General features: G+C 37.5%; 1 protein-coding gene across 3 annotated transcripts in view; it reads right to left on the bottom strand.

Annotated features, from left to right (window-relative positions):
- Positions 1-4,755, bottom strand: part of khdrbs3 (KH domain containing, RNA binding, signal transduction associated 3) — a 103,265-nt gene extending 98,510 nt beyond the window's left edge. For 2 of the 3 annotated variants that reach the window (XM_064348226.1, XM_064348227.1), the window contains exons 1-2: positions 4,626-4,755; positions 4,259-4,362 (exon numbers count right to left, since the gene is read on the bottom strand). In XM_064348226.1, coding sequence (XP_064204296.1) covers positions 4,259-4,362; positions 4,626-4,753 — 232 coding nt within the window. In that variant the 5' untranslated portion in view covers positions 4,754-4,755. The other variant, XM_064348228.1, reaches the window with a different exon arrangement.
- Positions 4,756-25,343: the final 20,588 nt, after the last annotated feature.

Raw genomic sequence — 25,343 nt, 5'->3', positions numbered from 1 at the left:
TAACTTGATTTTAGGGCCATCTTCACTTTTACATATATATATTTTTTTGCCAACTGTAGTAACATACAATCATCACATTTATGTATACAAAATGTTCCAATGTACAAATAAATCTGAAAGTACCTAAAATATGCACAAAAACCATACATAGACACTGCTCAGCTGCATATTTTTCAATCTCCTTTCGTTAAGCAAATAAATTAACTTACAAATGTCTGTCGTTATTTTCCACCGTTATCAGTACAGTATGTAGGCTAGTTAGTGACAATGAGAGTGTTTTAAATGTTTTGTTTTTTCTTATTAATATACATTTTTGTTGTTTTACGACATAAATGCTTTGCTAAACATAGTGCTATTTGTTGCAGTCAAATCATGTACACATTGACTGTGTGTACTGTATTATGCTTTGACAATCGCTGGTTCCTCAGTTCACCGTTAGCTCCAGAGTCTGAGCAAGGCACATTTCACTCAATCAAATCTTTGTTGTATTTACACAGTGAGTCCTCTCACTTTCTGCCAATAGCACAATCAAGCATAATGACCGTTTCTTTGACCATCAAAATGCCGAGAGAAATCCTATTTTAGATTGAATTATGTCCCATCTGTTTAACACACTGTGGTTCCGGCATGTTCAGAAGAATATAGTCGTTTTGATCATAGAAGCTGCTGTATTGAGATGCGCTTACTTATTGCACATATGTTGGTTGAATGATTGGCATCAAATAGCAGCATGTATGGTTTTCAAAGCATTTTTTCTTAATCTCACATTCTGTTGATTTAATTATAAAATTAATTATAATGGCCCCCAGTTCATGCATCATTCAATGTACACCATGCACCATCTTGCACTTCAGAGCACTTTGAAAATCATGGTCAGGATTTGATTTGTCATTAACTTCAATCCAAAATTCAAGTATTTGATTTTTTTCCTCACAAACAGAAGGAAAAAGAGACCAGAGAGTTAAGTGATCCTTAACATTAGCTAAATAAATAACACTGTACTTCTATTTAAAAGGTTTCTTTTCATCTCAAACTAAAAAATGCATATTTGTTTAACTTTAAATAATTACAGTAAGTGTTACAAAATGAATACATCACAACCAGCAGTGTTACAAATAGTGGTATGGGAATGGGGAAGGTGATTGCCTGTATAGGGAGTCGGATGCATGCATGTGTATAGTGATGGTGATAGCGGTAGGCTTGCATGCCTTTGAAGTTTAGTTTTCATGACCTATCCAACAGTATATCCTGATTAAGTACCTACAGGAAAATTAATTACATAATGTCAAGATTTGTATCTCCCAGTAGGGTTACTAAAATTAATTGTACATTAAGTTGAAATGCTAAGCCACTTTAAAGTGCCCGCACTGAGCTTTAGTTGAACTTCTGGGCTTACATAAATGAATGAAAAACATGATAATGCTATAAAATCACATGCAATTCTGTTATGTTACCATTATAACTCTATCTTCAGGTATGTGCACCCAACCTGACAGCTTTGAATTGCATTATGGGGCTACATAAATGAATTGCTAAAGTCAACAAACATGATTGGCCTGTATAAGGAATTAAAATAATACCCCATCCTCAGTTTCTCATATTCTGTGCTGTGACTGTCACTCTCTACCCATCTTATTATAATTCATTTCGCAGTATTAATTGTTTCATTTTAGCCTCCTGATGAAGACTGAGACCGAGCCGTTAAGCAGTCTTGATAATGCACAAATAGTAATTGCACTTACGATGTGAGACTTCAAGGTTCATTTGGAACAATGGAGTCTTTGGAAAGACTTCATGTTAAGGGTTGGGGGCGGAGGGGGTGGGGAGTGGCTGAGGGTTTTTTTATGGTCACAGTGCTGGTATATCTCTGTGGCATGCTTCAAATGATTATTAGAGGGGCTATGATTACGTAACATTTAAGATGTAACAGCATGCAAAAAATTATATTTACAGCATTTCAGCCAGAGTCAACTTCAATAAAGCTTTTAGCTTCTATGTGCATCTTCTGAGATGCCATATTGTAATCATGAGTTTATTCTAACTTGGTTAGATGACTCTGACAGTGTTAGTGCTCCACCCCTCCTTACATTATAAGTTATAGGTTCAAACCCAAGTTAAATAAATAAACATGAATATAAATAGTACACATTTTAACCAAGTGAAACTGGGTCTAATTCTGTGTTAAGGAGGAATTAGACCTAAGATGTCTATGCGGACAGGAAAACTGTTCATGCAACATATATTGGGGGTTATATTTAAAGATCAAAAGTATATTTCATTATATTTCATTGTTTTCTTCTTGAGATGATACAGTATGTTGGCAGACACATATATTAAGCATTTATCCACTAAGCAACTTGTCTCATTCATGTATTGAAGTAAATTGTTCATTTAATTGAAATTGAAGGAGCATACCAATTGACTATGGCAATAATATAGTTGAAGAGACCATACAAAATTGGTAAAATTTATTCTTGAGAGACAAGAAATGTTCTTATCGTAATGTAGCCTATGCCTCAAAACAAATTCAGTGGTGTTAAATGCTAATTGTGATTTTGGGAAAAACTGCAATTTTATTTGCTATATCTGGAGGATGCAGTTATTAGTGTTCACAGTACCAGTGTTTGTAATTTTCTTGTTTTCCCACATGCATGGTTCTTTTCACGCGGCAAGGGCGGTGGACGTTGGGCAGGGGGGTGGGGGGTTTTGACTTAAGGCACGCAATGATAAATGATAAACCTTGTAAGCTTTGTAACATTGGGGCACTGGGTAACTTTATGCATATGCTTTGGGAATTTCCGATTTTTGTTGACTTCTGGAAGAAGATAGGTAATGTTTTATCTGAAGTTTTAAATACTTGCATACCTTTATGCCCAGTATTGCTCCTTCTTTATGATTCCATTATTTTAAACTTACACAAGAGGAGTCTCTTTATGGAACTATTCTTAAAGGCTGGTTTGAACTCAAATGCGATATGAAATGTGCATGGCTTTGTTAGGGGTAGACTTTAAGGGGTAGATTTTATTTTTTTAAATGATGCAAATATTATATTTTGTAAGAAGTTCAATAAAAATATATTCTCAAAAAAATATAAATATTTCTCAGGGTCTACAAAATTCTAGCTAAAATCAGCTGGGATTCTTGAAGCTGGTCTTAACTGGTCACTACTGGTAAAAGCTTGTTAAGCTAGTGGCCAAACTAATGGACTAGCTGACCATAGGCTCGACCAGCTAAAACCAGCTAGAAGTGTTGAAAGCACAGCTTAAACATGGACTTTTCAGCAGAGTTGACTATTCCAGAGCAGTTGGGATGAGATGAAAATCATAAGAGAACTGTTGAGCGACTTTTAGTAAATACAAACGCCTAAAAGCAAGCAACTGCCTCCTGGAGCAGTAGCAGCTGGGGATTTGTTCAAATTGATGTGGACAGTACTGCTGCCTTCCGTCAACTTGCACAAGATACCGTTTAGCTCACAGGAGGAATTAAATTAATAAATAAGTAGGCTATGCTATTCGTTATTGCCCGGCACTATCTTTCACAAACCCAAACTGGACTACGTTGGATTGATCTGTTTATAGGATTTAACTGTTTAGAAACATTCTTGGTGAAAATATAGCATAAAGCATGTAGATATACTTTTGCTGTCCTTTCAAGAGCGATTTCAGGTTACATTTCACTTTTTTAATATATGCAGGCCCCTAAAATATGGAACACCCTGTTGCTGAAAGTTTCACATTCATATTTTTATAAGAGCTGGTAAAGAGTTAGGATCTTAATTTGACCCAATTTCACTCGTGAGTGAAACTTGCAAAGTAAACCAGATGCATTGCGTGTGAGATCACATCATAGCCATATTAAGATCCAGATTAAAAGTTATTCTTAGTCCTTCGGCACAGCTGTAAAACAATTATAAATCACTTCGTTTACATTCTCATCGACTAAGTATTACACAGCCCATCCACAACAGCATCTAACCAATGGCAAACGTCCCGAATTAAACATCCACGTTTTGAGAAATGCATGGCCCTATATGTTAGCTGCATTTGAGGACTTTCACAAAGACGTCGATTAGCCGCAGTGATATCTCCACTGGCAACCTTTTTTCGTTAAATAAACGTAGACACCCCTAATTATTACATCAATATTAAGAAAACAAAGTAAATGGACATTCTCTACTGGAATACATTACGGTCAAGTTTTACTCCAATTTTAAAATATTCAATCGGCTATTTGTAGATGTTTTGAAAATGTGTTTTACCTTGATCCAGTAGCCGTAAAGAGTGTTGGAAAGAGGGGTCGAGAGAGTCCTTTTCTGCCATAAGCTCCGGCAAGTACTTTTCGCTATCCATTTTCTCCCGTCCCCTTGGTCCACACACAGGGAAGATTAAGTCAAAATGTATTTCAGCAGTACACAAATATTCCGTTTTATCCTGGTGGCTACACCAAAAATAATAACGATCAATTAATACGTAAAATAAAAATAAAACCAGTTATACAATTCAAAACCAAAATGGAAACATAACCGCTACCGGTTATGTAGTGTCAGAAATTGAAATTGCCCGTGCGCTTCAACTGAATTCCTTTATCCCATCGGAAGGGTGTTCACCGAACAGCGCCTTACTTACAACAGAGCAAACCTGGAGATCCCTCTCTTCTGTAAACAGGCTTTGGAGCTCCTCCTGTTGTTTCTACTAGCAACGAAGAGACAGTCCAATTCCTGTTTCAATTGGTTGCTGTTCGGGCTGCACTCCATTCACTCCAACCAATTTGAACGTCAATCATATAAAAGAGGCGGGGTGAAAAAGGAATTCGAGAGCAGCTGGAGTTGTCCATGGTGCTGCCACTAGGATACCTCGGTCCCGCCGGAGGTCTGGCGGATCATTCCGCACTAAAATTTCGAAGCTTCGTAAAATTTGAACCTGGCTGGAGAAGCACTATACATCTAAACTGTAAATGATTTATGGCAAGACAACGTGCAGTTTATGATATTGCCCCAGAAAATGTTTTGGTAAGTTTACCTAATAAACCCTTTGAAGAGGAATACAATACTATATATCAACTACTATAGTAAGTATGGAAGTGGTAGAATGAAGTTATTGAAATGTTATTTTTGCTATATGCATAAGATGCATGGCTTTGAGATTAAAAGATGAATATGTGAGAAAAGTATCTTTTATTTCATGGTATTTACACATTTTACCATTTTACAGAAACAGTGTTGAGTCCCCCCATTTCCAGCTGTGCAAAATTAAATTAGCAGGACTAATATATATATATATATATATATATATATATAATCAAAAGCCTAGAATCAAGATTAGATACTGAAAGCTCTCTTTTTCTTGCATTAAATAACCAATTGAACACATCTGACTACTCAGAAACACCCATGAAGCCATTTGCCCCAAACATTATGCTGGCCTTAAAAAGGAGGGGCTATGTAAAAAAAGAGCTGTATTTCTACATGGTGAATATAGCGAGCTTCATAATGTTAGCGACAAAGCCAAATTGATTTGATTTAAAGTGCAGATTCTCAGCTTTTATTAAAAGGTATTTTAACACATTTTGGTTTAAACATGTAAAAACATCATTATAAGAAGAAAGAGAGCTCTGGTGAGTGCCTGCTAAGCTAAGGAAAAATCTCTTCAGCTGCTGACCAAATTTTCACATACTGTATATATGTACTCTTACCAGCCACTTTATTAGGTTCACCTGCTTTTTAACACAAATAGCCTGCTCCTCCAAACAGTTAATCAGGTGGTTAGAATTCAATATATAATGCAGGCAGACATGGTAAAGACGACTATTTTCTTGTTTGAATAAACATTAGAATGGGCAAGATTCACGATCAAATAACTTCGACCATGGCATGGTATGATTGTTGGTGCCTGATGTGGTGGTTCCAGCATCTCATAATCGGCTGCTCTCCTGGGATTTTCGCATATTACAGTCTCTAGAGTTCACAGAGAATGGTACAATAAACAAAAAACATCCAGTGTGCAGCAGTCCTATGGGTGAAAACACCTTGTTAATGAGAGTGGTCAGAGGAGAATGGGCAGACTTGTTCAAGCTAGCAGAAACGCCATAAAATGGTCAAATTACTGCTGTTTACAAGAGTGGTGTGCAGAAGGGCATCTCTGAACCTTGAACCGGATGGACTACAGCAGCATGTAATAGTTGTGTAAATCGCTGTGGATAAGAGCATCTGCTAAATGCCTGTAATGTAATGTAATGCACATTGGGTTCTTCTCCTGTCAGCTAAGAACCGAAGGATGAGGCTACCATGGAAAGGTAATCACCAAAACTGGATGATTGAAGTTTGTGAAAATGTTGACTGGTCTGACAAGTCTCAATTTCTGCTGCGACATGCAGATGGTAGGGTCAGAATTTGGTGTAAACAGCATAAATCCATGGATCCATCCTGCCTTGTGTGAACAGCCCAGGTTGGCGGTGGTGGTGTAATTGTGTGGGGAATGTTTTCTTGCCACAGATTAGGCTCCTTAATACTGACTGAAAATCATCTGAATTTCACAGCATACCTTCCTGCTGACCATGTACATGCCTTTATGGCACCTTTTCAAATGGACACTTTGAGCAGAATAATGTGCTGTGCCACAAAACACACGTCATCTCAAATTGCTTCCTCAAACCTGACAGTGGCTTCAGTTTACTCCAATGGCCTGCACCTGTTCCCAGATCACAACCCCATACAGCACCTGTGGGATGAGGTGGAATGGGAGATTCAAAGCATAAATGTGTGGCCAAAACATCGGCAGGAACTACATGATGCTATCAAGTCAGAATGTACCAAAATCCCTGAGGAATATTTTCAGTACCTTTCTGGATCCGTGCCGTAAAGAATTCAGACTGTTCTGGAGGCAAAAATATATGATCTAAATATGAATTTCACAACCGGAATTTCATGACAAATCTCATTCTCAATCTTAGTGCTCTGTTTTTTCTGCTCACATAAAGTCATCATCAAGATTGAGGGTAAAAGTTTGCCTCAGACCATGAGTTGAGACATCTGCTTTGGGATTATCTGACACCAGATAACAACCATCCAACCATCATTAATAATGGACAACAAAACGTTGTATAATAATAGACAGGGGCAAAAGCATCAAATAGGATTTTTTGTATGAATTGAGAGGGTTAAATGAACATTGGTTCAGAAGGAACAATTCTGCTGAAAGAAAACCTGGTCGTACTGGGGAGCACAGACTCCCACAGCACATAACATTATTCAGTTTGGAGGCTGGAGAGTACATTACAGGAGGGGATATTGCAGGGTCTCTATTGAAAGTTTACTCTATTTGTCTGTTAATACTGTATTCTCCCGATGAAAACTCATTAAAGCGAAAAATTTTCTATTCAATATTTTCACTGAAAACAACAGTCAAGAGTTCAATGAAATGCTACCTTATCTGAGGTCACTGTATTAGTTATGAAAAGAAAGTACCCGTGTCTGAAAGCATTTTGATAGGCATCTGGCCTTTACTAAGAATGATTTCCAAAGGTGTTCTCGACCTGACATTATGCTATAATTTACTGCATCAAGATTTTTAAAGTGTAAACAGTGCACACTGATTGAACTAATATTTTAAAGTTATCCTACCTCCTATAGTGGAATGCTATGCAAAAAAGACCCCTGTTTAAGGAGTCGTGACAAGTTGTGCTAGTTGGAAGTGGAATAGTGGAATATTTTGCAGAAAGGATCCAATTGCAATTAGCTTTTAAAAAATAAAATAAAAAAAAAACTTTTAAAAAATATATTATATATGAAAAATATGAACATACTGTAATTGCCGAACCACAAATTATTGTATTATTCAAAAATTGTTAGGAAAGACACACTCCATAAATGCAACAAAATATAAAAAAAATATTCTGAGTGCTTGCCATTTTTGGATTTGTTTTGACTAGCTCAGTTCTGATTAACACAAAGAGGAATACAATTACATTTTTATTCCATTCATAAAAAGTTGGGCCAGCTATTGACATATTTCACCTTTTGTGCTAAAAATTAAAATCCCCCATTATAAAGAGTTCAAACAAAATTCATTTAGCAGTGCTGCTATCCACTATGTATATCTTTCTTCATTTTAGCACGTGCTATTATAGAATAGAATAGAATAGAAATAGATAATAATCACTTTGATTATCAATACAAAGCTTGGTAGATTTAATGCGTACTGATTTGGGAAATAGTGATCAGAGAAGCCATGGAATTGCAACTGTCAGGTTAATAAGGGGTTACCTGTATGTGATATGCAGCCAGCCAGATGCTTTGTTTCATATTCATTTCAATGGCCATGAGCCTATTGGCTTTTTGATTGAAGCAGCCTTTATATTACTGGCATGTCATCTCCTCCATGAACAGCATACCATATAATTTTTCATTGATTGCACACACAGATGTAGTGGGAGGCACAGATCATATCAGTTAAGGAAAAATGTATAAATGACAGCAGCCTTGTGACATGCAGTCATGCTAGTACCACAATAAAGTCAAGGTTATATTTAGATAACGTCCGCCATTATATTTTGACGACCAAGATATCAGAAAGATTAAGAAGGAAAAAGCTACCAGCTTTAGTCAAATCATTATTTTGTGGGGGATTTTGTGGGAAAAACACACTGTCCTCATATCTGCAATGGATGCAAAGGTAGCAGTCCTCATGGGCACCGTGGGCTGATATGCACTGCTTATATAATTCAGATTACCAGAGGTTGGAAAGCATTTTCATTTCAAGGAGGATGTGGAGTGACCAGGGGCTAAAGGCAGGAACATTCATGTATATTTATCTCTGCTTTATGGATATCCACAACAAACTCTGGATAGCTAACATTTATCTATTTTTACCGTTTATATTCTGCACCAAAAGTAACTGCTTTGGGCAATCAATAATAGGTTTATAAATATGAACCAGGACTTCAGAGATTTCAAGCAATCCAATTTTACCTTCTGCAACTTCATGCAGGCATAACAATGAACTACATGGGTTACAACAGGGACATTTTAAGAATCTGTTTAAGGTTTTATCAAGTTAAGTTTTAAAGTGTGTAAATCAAAAGAAAGATGATAACAAGGTTCCATATACGTGCAAAAAGCCCTTGTATGTCTAACGTTGATATCTGAATGGAAAACAGCAAGTATATATATAGAAGGAAAGAAAAAAAAACAATTTGTTTTCTTATAATGCATCCATGAATCCTTTATTGCCTGTGTGCCATGCACTTGGATGGAATAAATTAATACTGCATAAAATATTTTTGCTCCAAAAACAATTTGTTACATTTTATTTTGATTTATTTTTTAAGGTTATCTCTGATGTATGGGTCACCAGCCTCTCAGAATAAGTGATAAGTATAGCACTGGTATGTATGATATGTGATAAATGACATCACCAGAAAGAGAACCATAACCAATGACCAATGGCATAACCAGAAAATGAAAAAGAATAAAGACATAAATTACATGGACCCTAACCCTTAAACAGGGTCACTTGGTTTATAATATGTGTGGTATTAAAAATCTGTCCACTGTAACTTTTTGTGCACCAAATGCATCATGTACATGTGCATTTGTGCATACATGCATGCATAGCAATGCCAACAAATCAGCTGAGTATCACTGTAACCGATTTTGCACATTACTTTTCTGTAATGAAATTCATCAACAAGCATGTTCACCCGCTGGAAATAATTATTTCCCAAAGCGGTTTCAGGAGTCATTATTTTGTGTGATGCAATTCATAGCTTTTGCTCTTGTCCATGGACAAACACGTCATATTTATTTTAAATGTGTTCAGTTAAATATTCAAATGCTTTCATTTCACAGGCAGAGCCAGAATTCTGCATATTTAGCAAATGTGGGTATTGCTCTCTCAGGCACTTGTGGAGATGGGGAGCTAGAAGCTTTCTGATGGGGAAAAAAAGCATAACATACGCACATGGTCCTCCTGATTGCTGTGTTGTTTGTGGCAACACTGCCTCTTAGTGGCTATCAGCTTCAGATAAAGAAGAAGGAGAACATATATCGTATGAAGGAGCCAAATCATGTATCGTAGATAAAAGAGTATTCATAGCAATTCTATATTTGCAGCTGATGCTGAATTTTACATTATGTTGCAACATCTATATGAGGGGTGCTGTGATTTATCTACCTATGTGTTCTGCATATAAGGTACAGCAACTAAATCATATTCTCAGGATCAAATGCAAAGGATGCAAAGAATTCTCTGTTGAGTATATAAATAAATAATTTACTAAGGCAGTATTTTAAGTGTCAGCATAGAAACTGGTTGACTTCCATTGCTTTGCTCATTTTTTTGTGGAATATAATGTGTGATGATGAGAGCATTTTATTTATTTATTTATTTATTTATTCGTTTGTTTATTTGTTTGTTTGACCTTAGCAATGGTACACCTTTTGCTAAGCAGTGCTTCTTTCAAAATACAGTTGTACACAAAAAAGGAAACATTTACATGGTTGTAGGAAGCTTCTCATAGGCACAGCAAAACTGTAATAAATTTTGTATTTTTTTTTTTCTTCTTGTAATTGCCCTGCAGGTCTTCATTTCTTTAAAAATGGTGAAATAAATGATTTACAGTGAGCTCCGTAACATATCTTATTCTTGATTTAGCTCTGTGCTCAATTTTAGATTTGTAATTAAACAATTCACACATGGTTAAAGTTCAGATTCTCAGCTTTTATTAAAGGGCATTTTTGATATATATTGCTTTCACCATGTAGAAACATAGCACCCCCCGCCCCATTTCAGGGCATTATAATGTTGGGGACAAATGCTTCACAGATGTTTCTGATTAGCCTGCTGTGCTCAATTTCTTCCTTAGTGCTGGTATAAGAGAGCTGTCAGTATCTAGTGTTGATTCTAGGCTTTTGGTTGCCTTTGTAGTCTGCCATAGGCATCTGTCGATATGAGGTCCATGAATTGTTCCAATGAAAGCCAAGGACGACATTATGAGGCTGAGAAATAAAAGAAATAAGATGGTTCTGGGAAATGAAAACAGAGACATTGGCCAAACCTTAGCCTTACCAAAAATAAATGGTTTGGATCATCATTAAGAAGAAAGAGAGCAGTGGTATGCTCAGTAGTCGCAAAGGGCTTGGTAGGCCGAGACAACCTCTACAGTTGATGACAGAATAATTCCCACCATAATGAAGAAAAAACCTTGAACACCTGTCAGACAGGTCAGAAACACTCTTTTGGAGGCAGGCAAGCACGTGTCAGTGACTACTATCCCCAGAAGACTATATAGACTACAAGACACAAACCACAGATTAGCCACAAAAACAAGTTAGCCATAAATGTGTAAACAGGTTATAGTTTGCAAAGAAGTACCTAAAAGAGCCCGCACAGTTATGGAAATAAGACAGATGAGACCAAGATTCACTTGTAGTGTGAAGACAAGAGCATCTCATCTGTGAAACATGGTGGTGGGGAGTGTTAAGGTTTGGGCATGTATGGCTGCCGTAGGTATTGGCTCACTTTTCTTGCTGGTGATTTAACTGCTGATTGCTGCAACGGAATGAATTCTGAAGTGTACAGAAGCATCTTATCAGCTTAAATTCAACCGAATGTCTCCAAACTCATTGGACTGCACTTCATCCTACAGCAAGACAATGATATCAAACATATTGCTAAAGCAGCAAAGGAATTTTTAAAGCCAAAAAATTCTAAATCTAAAATCGCCAAGTCATTCATGTGATCTTAATCCAATTGAATGCGTTTCATATGCTGGAGAGAAAACATAAGGAGCTGAAGATGGCTACAGTACAGGCATGGCAGAGCATCACCAGAGATGATACTCAGCACCTGAGTATGGGTCACAGACTTGCAATGAGCCAAATCATGACAAGCAGTCATTGCATGCAAACAACATGCAACACAGTAATAAACATGACTACTTTCATTTACAAAACATTAATATGTCCCAAACATTGTGCTGCACTGAAATATGGGGTGTGTGGCTATGTATAAAAAGTGCTGTAATTTCCACATGGTGAAACAAAAGTATATTAAAAAATACCCTTAAATAAAAGCCGTAAATGGGCATTTTAACCGCATGTGAATTGTGCGATTAACTTTTTATGCCCCAAATGTGAGTACAGAACCAAACCATGAAAGAATATATATTCATCCTAAACATTATGGAGCTCACTGTAGATACATTCATACATGAATGACATCAAATTCCAGGAAATTACTGGGAAATTAGAGGGAATTTCATGATTTTCAAGTCGTGTGAGGTTTAGGGTTCTGTGGGGTTTCTGTAGCCTCTTGTCAAACTGAAATCACTCCCAATGCAGCTCAGGGCCATGCCTTTTGTTTTACAGGGTGTCCTACACTGAGATCTCTGCCACCCCACCCAAAACACTGGGGAGTAAGTCAGTCAAATAAAACATTGAAATAGCACATTCTGGGGCAGTCGCCATGACAGACGAAGCACACACACAAGGTTAAAATGCGCAAGCTCTCTGAATTCCATTGTGAGGCCGCGCAGAGATTTTGGTTCGGTTTGAGATAATTTAACTTTCATGTTTCAGCACTACTGCCCTAATGATATTTGCAATATGAACCTCAAAGCCCCTGTTTTTTTTGTTTTTTTTTTCAGTAAAAATAGATTACTAATGTTCACACACACACAGGGCAAGCTTGATGAATGAGGGGGCACATTGGAGCAGCGCGTCGATGATGCGTACACATTCGCGAAATAGGTGTTCAATACAACGGTATTGCCAGCGATGATCCATCAGCTGCATTGATCAGACGCCCAGTTCCGACACACAGACTCACCTTTCTCCTTCTGGAAGTGTGTGTAAAAGGAACCCTAATGAGAACCTGTCAGCCAAGCCCAGGTAAACAAATCAATGGCGCTGGCAAAAAGTGGTCCCAAGGTCGACGTCGTTCACCTACCAAACCCCCTACGCTGGAATGTATCCAGAGAGAGCGCAGTCCTTTCCGCTCAGCTTCAGAAGAACTGAACGAGACATAAAAAAGGTTAAAACCGAAAACAAGGTTCATGCTTTCTCAGTGCTCCCACACCGATGTGAAATGGCATCAATCCCAGCAACAGAACGATTCGACACTGCGTGACCGTCCTCCTCAGTTTACGGCTGTCAGAGGTTCAAAGATAACGAGACGTGGCCGGCGCAGGAACCGTGTTTATTTACAGTTCCCCCACTGCTAGGCACACAAACCTGTGATTTAAAGTGAGAAATTACCGTTTTGCGGTCAAACTATAAATTTACATCTTTTCCACATAAACTTATAGAATTTGCATCCAGTTTCCTGCACAAGAAGGGTCCTCTGGTTTAGGGATAAAATAACCATTGCATTCAAAATGTCTCATGAAACATAACATATCCTAAAGAAATGTATGACAGGAGCACCAGAATAGGAGGTTCAGAATAGAGCTGTAACGGTAACCTGCAATGCTTTCTGAATAACTTGAACAGACCGTTTGATATGAAACAGGCTGTGTCAACATTATGCAGAATTAAAAGGGCCTAAATTATCCAAGATAATCTTACTCATGCCTAAGATCCTGATCCCATGCTCAAAAGCTACTGCTCCAGACGTAAGTAAACAGGCTTTGAAAAACTACATGAACTGGCCGATGGCTTCGTGATTCTAGCTGCAGGAGGCTACTAATTGAAACCAAAATGTGAGTCAGCATTCTGTGGTTTCAAAATGTAGACTGACATGAGACCTGAAATACAGCACGATGAATACTAATATTAACAACTTTAAATGATTGGGTTTAAAGTTATGTATTTTTAGCCTTGAATGCAGAATATGTTGTGTGTGATCACAAAACCTCATAATTTAGAATAGAATAGAATATAATAGAATAGAATATAATAGAATAACTTTCTTTTCCCAGGGGAAAATAAATAGAAATTATAACAGAATAGCTATACTGTACCTCTTTACAGAGTGTATTCACTAAAGGGAATGTTTACTGGTATATGCCACTAAATTTCTTTGCAATAGAAGAGTTGTGAGCTAAGAGTTAAGATGAAAAAAATACATAAATGAATATTAAGCAATCTCCTTCAATGGCTATTTCATAATCATTTCTATTTTTGTTTATGTTGTGGGTGTCTGCTTGAATATTGCCATTACTCTATAGACTGCACAGTGATGCTTTGCAAACTGTTATCTTGGTGTCATCATGATCTTATTTCAGTACTGATAACAAGCATGCATCGTGTGTTCTACAGAATCCTGTCAAAATAACTCCTATAATTAGATGTACATCAATCCTTTATTAATACCCTGCCTGCAATTATTATTATGTTACGAAAGTATAGCAGACAGACGATGGAAGCAAACTGACAGGTTTCATTATGAAAAACATTATCCACTCACTCACAGAAGGTCCTGCCTCCAGGCTGATTCACCATGTTTTTCCTCTAAACATATTCAGTCATGACAATATAAATAGACAGGAGCTTTTTTTCAAAGGAGTTCTAAGCATCGCATTGCCGGGCAATGCTACCATTTTAGAAGCCTCATGTCAAAACGTAGCCACGTTGTTGTCTGATGGGGCTGTCAGGGGCAACTTTTCAAACCAAGGTTATTTGAAATTGTTGTGTTTAATCCCTCAGTGAACACAATTTTCATCAGTGTGACACGTTAAGAAATGCAGTATATCTCATACTAAAGCCATTGCTACTTATTGAGAGCACAGCGGTCATTATGTTCTACATTTGGCTGGTGATCTTTGCCAATATGACTCACACACTCCCACTTCTCCTATGTAGCAGAGATATCCTGCAGTAATAAATTGGATACATAACCTCTCTCAAAAGTGCAAAAACCATTTCCCTCAATGGGATTTAAAATCATGACCTTCTGATGAATCTAGTGTCCCTATAACCACAGTACAGCCCCAAAGGGGCAAATTCCACTGCTCGTGTAATGCGTTATTGAGATAGATGAATCAAAGCTGGGGGGAGGGTTCTGACAACCATACAGACTCGTATTCTGTTCTCTCTGAGCATCGACAGCCCATGTAATCCGTAGTCTACTTAGAGAAGAATGAAGAACAGTGGACACACTGAAGGCTAATTGGGGAGCATTTATAATCACACAACTGGTTCTCCTAATGCTTGGAACCCCTTTGAACTATGACTAACCATTGCTCAACCTTTTATGTTATCACTCTTGGCTAAGTTAATTTGGAAAAAAAAATTATGATAATGTCAGCAGTACTTTGAAAAAGGCTTGTATGCGGCACCTTGCAGAAAATCTGAAGGGAAATGTTTTCCACGAGAAAAGATATCTACAGTGAATTACGCAGGCAAAATATGCACTTCATAAATCTGTAAGAAGCCATACAAAATTATTAATGCCAAAATGATGAGGTTATAATAAAAAATTCCAATATTCATATAAGTAACTTGGGTTAGCTTTTTTTTTTTTCCGTTGTTCCAGTTCATCTGGGATTTTGGTTTTTTGGTAAATTCAAATTCAACATTTGTCCTTAACTTCGTTTCATGATTTAATACAAACATGTTGATAATCCATCCTAAATGCAAATTCAGTCATATCTACTAAGACTATTTAAGAGTATTTGCAATTCATAATCACTTAGCTCAATAATGAACGTTGTTGTACAATATTACACTGGTATAAAACTTGAGCTTGTATGGCCTCTGAACATGAGCTCTAATCACAGACTGCTGTTTCCTAAAGAAGCTAGCCTGACATTTGCAAAGTCCTGCTTTGCCACCAAAATCTGGATCGCCTGAAAGTAAGCTGGTGACACCTCATGCTGCAAATAGTTAACGGGATATTCCAAATTATGGTAGAATATACTCAGCCCCACACTGGGGATTGCACTGATGAAGTGATTTGCAAAACAGTTTGCATGCTAACTGGTTTGCATGCATCCGCATAGCACTGTGAGCAGGCTATCGTGGTGGATGTTCTCTTGCTTTTCTGTAACCAAGTATACTGTACAAGTTCTTTAGTTCATCATTTGCTGCTTTAGATTCTTTTAACGTCACCATTTTGTCCCAAATAACCTCTTGTTTAAATTAATTGGAATAGCTTCTTGTTTTGTGTAATGTATGCCAATTTATCATAATTTGAATAGTTAATAAAATGTCATAGACACATTTTGTTAATAAGTCTTCCCTCTATTGATGCTTTCTCCTGTCTCTGTTTGGTCGAATTAATGGTTTTACTATGAACTCATCACATAAACATTGACTAAAATTAAATTTGGGACCATATCCTCTACAATGTGAACTAACTAACTCAGAGCCAGTTGTGGCATAAACACTATGTAGCCATTTAGGGCCATAAACTGTAGAGACGCATGAAGCAACAGAAAAAAGGTTTCATACTGCCAAAGCATGGAAGCTATGTCATCTTTGGCTATAAGTAAGTATGAGACTACATTCATCAGCTGTGAAGTGGTGGGTGTGATTTATGTTGGAGCACTTTGGAGCCACAACAACTTTCTTGTTAAGTGCTATTAGAACCATAGAACTGGCTCAACTGATAATAATTTGTATGTCATTAGAGAGAGGATATAAAGAAGTGATATAAAATGTGTTGTCCATTTGATGTTGTTTTTTTCCCTTCATTTTGATGTATTCAGGGTTGTAATGTAAACCTCCTTTATTGTTCAAGCATAAGAAAGTGGAGTGTCTGCAGTTTGTTTTGTGTTGCTATTACAAATAAATAAATCGGTTAATGCATATTCTAATTTCAGTTGCCATTTGAATGCTCGGGAAATTATGTTCCCTCACCGATTGACCTCAGTGATTTGCTTATTGTAATTATGATTTAAAGACTATATAAAACTGGTTATAAACACCAAATAGTCTGTTAAATGGAAGTGCTTATATTTATACAGCTGTCTGTAATTAATTATATTGTACTATGACAGGATTTTCATTTCTGATGATTTGCCACTGAATTTTTACATATTTTTATTCTTTGAACAACTTTGAACAGCATATATCTGGTCCAACTCATAATCATGGTCACACTTTAAATTTAGTTTTCACTAAGGGCTTGGGCTAATTGTCTTTCATTGTGAAAGATATTGCTGTTTCCATTTATTATTTAATTATCTTTAGTACTGTTCTCTATGCCACCAAAAATCAGTGGACACATTGTACAATCCTGAATCTTTAACCCCTTCGTGCAAACCCCCTAGTGGCCAGGACGCTGGCATCATGAGATTGCCAAACTCGGACTGTCAGTGCTTCTGCAGTCAAACTATAAGTGGGGACAACAAGCTCTGCATTCTAGCTTTATTAAACATTAGATTAGTGTATGGACAGTATATGGACTAGCTGGCTAGTTAGATATCTGATTTGAAACGTTCTATCCAAAACAACAGGCACTATGAAACATAATGCCCCATTGTGGATTATTGATTGCTAATTCATTATGGAAAACATGAATTGTATAAAACAGTATTGTTCCTGGCCTGCCATCCCTCCCTGGGTCTTCACAAACCTGAAATAGCTAGCAGCTCTGCTGCTGCTGTAACATTGCTCTCAATATTCCCCTGGCTGAGTCTCACTTCGCTGGTTGACGCGGCTTTCTGGGAAAAGGCTGGTATATCCATATTCTGTTTCTACCTAAAGAAACAAAAAATGCCTGTCTATCATTCACAGAGACCTATCACCATGCACACGGGGAGAGCTGAAACGAATGGACTGATCTGCACACAGAACTGTGTGAGCAGTGCGCTACAATATTGGACAACAAATTCATTTTGATGAGGCCTAATGACACCAATGGTTGCTCGTCAGTTTTAGTTATTAGATTTCACTTATTAGTTTTAAAGCACGTCATGGTCTGGCCCCTTGCTATATCTCTGACCTTATAGCCCCATGTATACTAGGGGGTAGTCTGAGATCCTCGGGTAGGGCCCTCTTCGCTGTTCCAAAGTCCCGACTCAAGTATGTGGCTGAGCGGGCTTTTGCTGTTAGGCCCCCAGTGCTTCAGAATTGCCTCCCTGAGTAGATCAGGCTGGAGAACTTTGCGTCCTCTTTTAAATAAGTTCTTAAAATGTACTTTTATCTGAAGGCTTTTATTTATTTAATTATTATATGCTTGTTTTATGCTGCTTTTTGATTGCTTTAGATTCTCTCCGTAAATCTGTCTTTCGATTAGTCTTATTTTTATTGTATCTCATGTTATTATTTTTATTTCTGAGAAAAGCACTTTGTTGCTATTTTGAAAAGTGTCATATAAATAAATATTATGTATATTATTAGTACAGTGCCGACTGAGAGCTTGAACAACTGCAAAAATTATACATTTGCTGGAGAAATTGAAACAGTGGCGCAACTTGAAGGAAAATGGCATCATGTATTGTTACGCTATTGCCTGGCTTGGAGAATAATTTATGTACTTAACTAGTTAGGTCATAGAAAACTAGTAGTGAGCTTGTAATTATCCCCTTGAGTCACACAGGCTGGACTGGGTTTATGTCCATTCATTCCATCACTTTTTTCTGCCCACACGATATATCGTTTGAAAGTGTTAAAACTCACGATTTGGTCTCTATGAATTATTTTACCGTGCCAATGTTTTAGCAACAAGTGTTCCTTATTTTATAACGTGTGGCAGAAAAACAAGCTTGGAGGTCTTCACATTCAAAAAAAAAAATGTTTTTTGAGTGTGCATGCTGCTCTTGCACTGGCAAGAAAAGTTATTGAGGCTTTATTCCTAAAAAGGTGGTCTTTTTGCAATGATTAAGTCAAACAGAAGACTCAAAATAGAAGAAATTACTCATCTGAGTGAATATTTCTGAGGACAGTGAGAACAGCTTTGACTTCACAGTGCAGGGCATGTGCAATGAAGGACTTGATCCCATTTTAAATTGGTGAGCATCTAAAAATATTCTCAAAATATATTTATTATTCAGTACACTCTTAAATAGGAAGTAGGCCTGATCTGATTTTGAATAATAAATGGCTTCTGAAATTGTGGGACGTGTTTGACATGCTGTTTGGGGTTCGATATTTGACGAAAACTTCAATCAATGGACCTCACTCAATGGATTAGTAAACTAGTTAGCTGATGTGATCATTTACTACAGTCTTTAAGACCTGCTGCTGCCAGAGGTGGCAAGGGGAGAGCAAGGAGAGTGAGGTGAAAAGGGGGGGAGGTTACAGACAGAAAGGCAAGCTATTTTCTGGAAATGTCTTCAACTAACATGTAGTATACAATACACAATATTTTACACCTCTAAACATCCATATTATTTGGTTATCAAGTATCCTTTTGGAGTCTCCAGATGGCATTTGTGGAAACCCACCTAGACATAGTTTAGAAAAAATGTTTTGGTGGTATTGTCATCAAATTTGAACCAGGATTTGTCCAGTCTTGTGGCTTCATTGTGTTTCTAAGCCCAACAGATGCAGCCATAAGCATCTGTATCCATTTAAAAAAAATAATAATAATAATAAAAATAAACAATCTTTTATGAGAGAAAAAACGTTCCACTGTGCTTGAGCTATGCTGTTACTTTAAAATGCTCTCTATTGGAAAACAAACTCCCAATGGTTACCTTTCAGAAGATACCATGTTTGTAGTCAAAAGGGTTCAAGAACAGTAACCATTTTATTTTGGGTCATTTTCAAGAAGGGGCCGATAGAGAAGGGGTTGAATTTTCAAAATAATTCTGGTAAGATCATCAAGCCAAATTAACCATTTCTGTAGAGCTTAATGGCCTGAACATGAAATGTAACTGGGGATGAGAAACTCAACTAAACTAACAGATCTTATAAAATGTCACACACATACCCTACTTGAAGAAAACAAAGGAGAACGCAAAACTGTTGCTCTGTGTTTGTATTTTGGATTGAAAGTAGCCTGTAAGAATCATACCTCACAAAATTACTGACTGAATTCTGATCCTGTCTGTTACCTTCCACCCAGTCTACCACTGGGACTTTAGTAATGAGCACAACACATCAATCTCCCTCATAGAACACCAGGAGGCATCTAGCATTGTGCCAATTTATTCTAGATATTCTATGTGCATGAACGTGTTCCAGGAGATTGAAAAAAAAAAACGTATATGTTTTTATTTATTTTTAAATAACGTAGTCCTCATTAGTCTTACAATATGTTTTGGGAACCTTAATAAGAAATGTTATTTTAAAGGAAATAACATTCTTCTAGTTCACTTTACTCAGCACTAATCTTAAAGAAGGGTGGTGCTAAAATATTTTGACATATAAAAGTGTTTTTTTTCAAAGTGCATATATTGTTTATTTTATGAAGAAATGTTGGAATGTTTACACATTGACAAACACACACATGCACATGCGTGACACACACACACACACACACACACACACACCTGCACTCATGTTCACGCAAGCACACGTACATTTTTAGCAGCAAACAAAAAGTGTTCATTGTCAAAAATGTCAAAAGACTACAAAAGAGGAAGATTGAATACCATACTATGAAGGCATGCATTACACTTATATGCTGTGCATATATGATATTATATATATTATAATATTACATACAGTATGTCTGAAATATGCAATATTTGCAAAAGATCCAGAGTCAATGCCTTCTGCCCTTTTTTTAATTAAAAACAAGTATTGTGATTTGCATCTAACTCCATGGATTGTCCATGTGTAGCAATCTTTCTGATTATAGATCAGGAGCATCCCTTTTTCTTTTAATTAAGATCAAACACAGACAAGCCCAGATCTGTTAATAGGAGACCTTACAAAGGACCTGTACAATGATTCGCATCTTCAATGCAATTAAAATGACTTCAAGCCAAAAGATTTATTTCTTCTTCCAATGCATTAGCAACCAAGATATCCCAACCAAATAATTCAAAGATTGACTATAATATCATATTTAATATGCTGATGACTAAATTGTGCACTACTATAAACTACCATTAACAACTGTGTGTGGGAAAAATAACATTCATCAATTTGGAAAAGGTGTTGTCTTTGTACCATTTAGCACCAAGGCACAATGATGTACAAACAGACCTGCACATCCACTGGAGGAGTATATATACACAATATGGCCATCTCATTTAAAAATATTGGCATTAATATAGAGTTGGTCTTTGCTGCTATAACAACCTCCACTTTTCTGGGAAGGCTTTATACTAGATGCTGGAGCATTTCTGCTGGGATTTTCTTTCATTCAGCTAGAAGAGCATTAGTGAGGTTGGGCACTGATTATGTAATCACTGGCCTGGCTTGCAGCTGGCTTTCAAAACAACCAAAGGTTGGATGTGGTTGAGGTCCCAGCTGCAGCCCAGTCAAGTTCTTACTCACCGATCTTGACAAAACCATTTTCATATGGACTTCGCTGTGTGTCCGGGGGCATTGTCACGCTGAAACAGGAAAGGGCCTTTCCCAAACTGTTACCACGAAGTTGGAAGCACAGAATTGCCTATAATGTTATCGCATTAAGATTTGCCTATGTGGCCAAGCCCAAACCATGAAAAACAGCCCCAGACCAAGGGGTGTCCACATACTTATATATAGTATACTATATATATATAATTTAAAAACATTTTTTTTACTCATTGGCACAATGTAAAAAAAGCACTCCAGCCCAGTCAACTTCTTTGCAATTGGTAAGCGATTATTCTTGCCCAGAGAATATAGTGGAAAGGTAAAGTGAAGTAAAACACAAATGGGTTAGGGCAAGATTTAAAGACTTAAAACTGTAGCACCAAGGATAATATTCAGCAGAAGGACACAGAAGGACAGAAGTGGAATACCAGTACCATAGATGCACATAGAATAAAATAGTGTTTTTATTTTAATGCTATTACACATTCTTCATTACTTTTTTCATGAACAATATTCCCAGGATTTGGTAAGATGTGTCATGGTTCTGTGTTCCCGTCTGTCTTTCCTTGTTGGGCCGCCAGATGGCGGTACTTCTGTTTTGTGTCCTGCTCCCCCTGTTTAATTGTATTATTGGTTTCAATTGTTCAATTATTGGTTTTTGGTTGTCTCGTTTTCCCTTACCTCGCTGTGGCCTGATTGTGCATTGTGCCCTGCTGTGTCTCGTCAGTGTCTTGTCTATTTAAGTTCCCTTCTCCCAGACTCAGGTGCTGGATCCTTGGTTGTGTTTGGTTATGTGTGCTTCTGCCCATGTTCTGTTTTCCACGTTCTTTTGGATTTTCTTGGTTTCCTGTGTTTTTTGAAGTTTGTTTTTGTGTTTTTTTGAGAGTTGCCCTGCGAGGCCTTTTGTTCCCTTCTGGCCTGAACCTGTTAAGTAAAGTCTTTTGTTTCCTTTCACTGTTTGGAGTTTTGCGTTTTCCCTCTCATTCTGCGTTTGGGTCCCAACCCCCCACCGCACCTGACAAGATGCTTGTTCATCACACTTTCGCACTGTTTAATCAACCAAAATAACCAAATGCAGATCCCTGTCATGGTGTTAACCCTCTTGTAAATAATAGGCTAAGCACAAAACGAGAAGTTTATTTAAAGGTCAGCCTTCAATAAGCAGATTTCAATTCCAGATGATAGAGAAATATTTTCTTAGCAAAAGGGGATTATGTATGGGCAATACTAGTCAGGCTGAATATTTTCCCAAAAAAATGCCCAGAGACTGATTCTTTATGCAATTTGCATTGGAAAGAACTGACTGTTCTGCCAATTTGTCGACTTTGGAGTGCTTTAAATTTCTCTAGCTCGGCAGCACACAATACCATGCTCTTGGAATGGCTGCAGACAGAATATTAGATGGGCAGAAAGCCCATTATCTCTCCAGAAAATATGCGCAAATCCATTGTATAAAACTCTTGCTTTCTTTTGCCAGTCAGCAAGAAAGCAACCAATCAGAGGAAAATGAACTGCAAACTGCAAACACCCCACTTCCTTGTGTCTAAACAATAAAGGAGGTTTCCGTTACAATCCTGATTGAATTAGGCTTTCCTTTCCAAAGATTCCTACTGTGTGCTTGACAGGTGAGAATGTTTTCAATGAACAGACAGTAATATCTCATCAAATCATTGACTGGACCACACAGAAAATAGCTTTAAATACCTGAAAGCTGTCAGAATATTTTCAAAGAGATAGTACTAGACTGAAATATGTATAAGATCTGATGAGGAGTTTTCATGAGTTTTCCAAGCACCACCCCTTTCTGTCCCAGTCATATCATTTAAAAACACGTCTTGGTGTTTTCTTCATGAAGGATACCGTTTGTGGGAGCCATTTTTAACTTGCCCCTACATAACTGCATGGAATATTTCTGTCAGGCAAACCGATGCAACAAAATACATGGAAAAACTAGTAAAATAAATGTTTTTATTTTGCTGACCTGATGTTTATGCATGGAGAGAATGTTAAATTGTTTGCTAGTTGATGCAGTGTAAAACTTCAGTCCACACTAATGTCATCGGCATCTTTTCATCAGAAAAGTTATGGCTTGTTCTTGATCTTCTCGAAAAAGAAATATCTGGAGATTAAGCACAAAATGTATGCCAAATGTGTAAAAAAAACTGTATTCAAGGGCTTCTAAGCTGCTCAGAATCATGAATAGTGAGTGGGATGACCTTGATTCACTAAAACACAGGGGTGATACCATTCCCTGATGGAAACAAAGAGGAATGGACTCCCACACCGTTAAAAAGCAGAGACCTGAAGATGCATGCCAAGTTTTCTTTGCATTGGCTTTTTCTGCAGCGGAATATTATGGGTGCTGAAAGGGATGGAAATGGTTCTCATCGCCATTTGGACGTTAACCTAACATTTAAAGCTTGATTAGCAAGAAGCTTGTGGCCTGCAGTTCTGATGGGCTACACCAGAGCTCGATAGAAAGCCTGGCTGATCTGTTGCTCGAAACATAAAATGCTTCATCACTACCACCATCCAGTAGGAGTGGAAGGAAAAGGGAAATGTGGATTACTTGTCACTGGCTGCAAGACCATAACGTTTATAATCAGTATGTTTACAAAGCATGGTTTCGTAACATTGCCTGTCACAGTGCATTTTCTTGGACTAAAAGCTGTTAGAGTGTAATTAGTCTTCTAAATTGGCAGTGGTAGGGATATCATATGAACTGATATTTTGGAACCAAAATTCTGAAAAACAGTACGGTACTAGTTTGTACAGTATTGGTGAGAATTGGTAACACACTCCTGTCTGACTGACAACAAACAAACGATGACTAGAAAAGCTGGGAAACATGGGAAAGTGTACCAACACAAGAGAATAACAAGTGAAATAGCGAACAGTAGCCTAGTGCTCCTGCAGCGATAGCACCACCAAACATACAGTAAGTAGGCAGGACAACTAAAAAGAGTATTTCCAGAACTCTAAATGAATATTGCGATCAAAATATCAGTTTAACCTCAAATTAATGTATTGCTATATAGCCTACAGGCTTTTTGTAACTTTTAAACTCACATTTTCCCCAGCATTCCATCAATGATATGAGTAGGACCCAAAGTTACCGAAAACCCACATAGTTTACATTTTATGAATTTTGGAACACTGGCTTTCGTACTTCTAACATAATTTCCATAGCATCTATACGTTCATAGTCGATGACTATTCAGAAAATATTTGACTTATAATATACATTTAATTTCTTCTACTGGGGCCTATTCCTTCAAAGGGTTGATAGAGCCTCTATTTTAAACTACAGTTTAAAGATTAATCTCAATTAATCATACAATGACTACAGGCACATGAGGAAAATGTTTAGTTTTGTTGACAACTATCATTTATCAGATGTAGTTTAGCGCATTAGACAATCCAGTGTGGTTTCACCAATTAAGTACACTAAATATAATACACTAGCAGTGCTGTGTTTGTCTGTTTGAGATGCTGTTCTTTTGGGAAAGGGCATTAGTGAACAACTGGAAAGGACAAAATGGCCAGAGTAATGCTTAATAGTTGACATAATCTCCATAGTTTGCTTCTGTTTCATTAGCATTTAGGTCCCAGGTGAATATGAATGTTACCAAAGGGGTTCATTTTGACAGCTTTAATTTTTAGGGGGGCAAAATCGCAAACATAGCCATGTATTTGTCCAGTAAAATGAATGTATTGTGCTTCTTCGTTGTGTGCATCTCCAGCCCCTCTCGTACAAATGTCAGATCAAAGATGCTCCCGGGGCAATGGAGGAAGAGAGGGAGGCCAGGGTCTCACCTACCAATGTGCAGTGGCTGATCTGGGGGATAAAAAGGGCTACCGCTAGCAGGCCCATCCATCTCCCTCCATGCCATTAGCGCTGCCCACACTGTGCCTTTGTCATGCAAGAGAACACACATCTAGCCCTCAGCCCCCCATCGAGCTCGACAAGTGGGCTCCTGGGCTTTCC

Source organism: Anguilla rostrata, chromosome 8 (genome assembly GCF_018555375.3).
Source record: "Anguilla rostrata isolate EN2019 chromosome 8, ASM1855537v3, whole genome shotgun sequence".
In the NCBI taxonomy this organism is placed as follows: Eukaryota; Metazoa; Chordata; class Actinopteri; order Anguilliformes; family Anguillidae; genus Anguilla; species Anguilla rostrata.
Note: the sequence above shows the minus strand (reverse complement) of the source record. Positions and strands in the feature narration are given on the sequence as shown.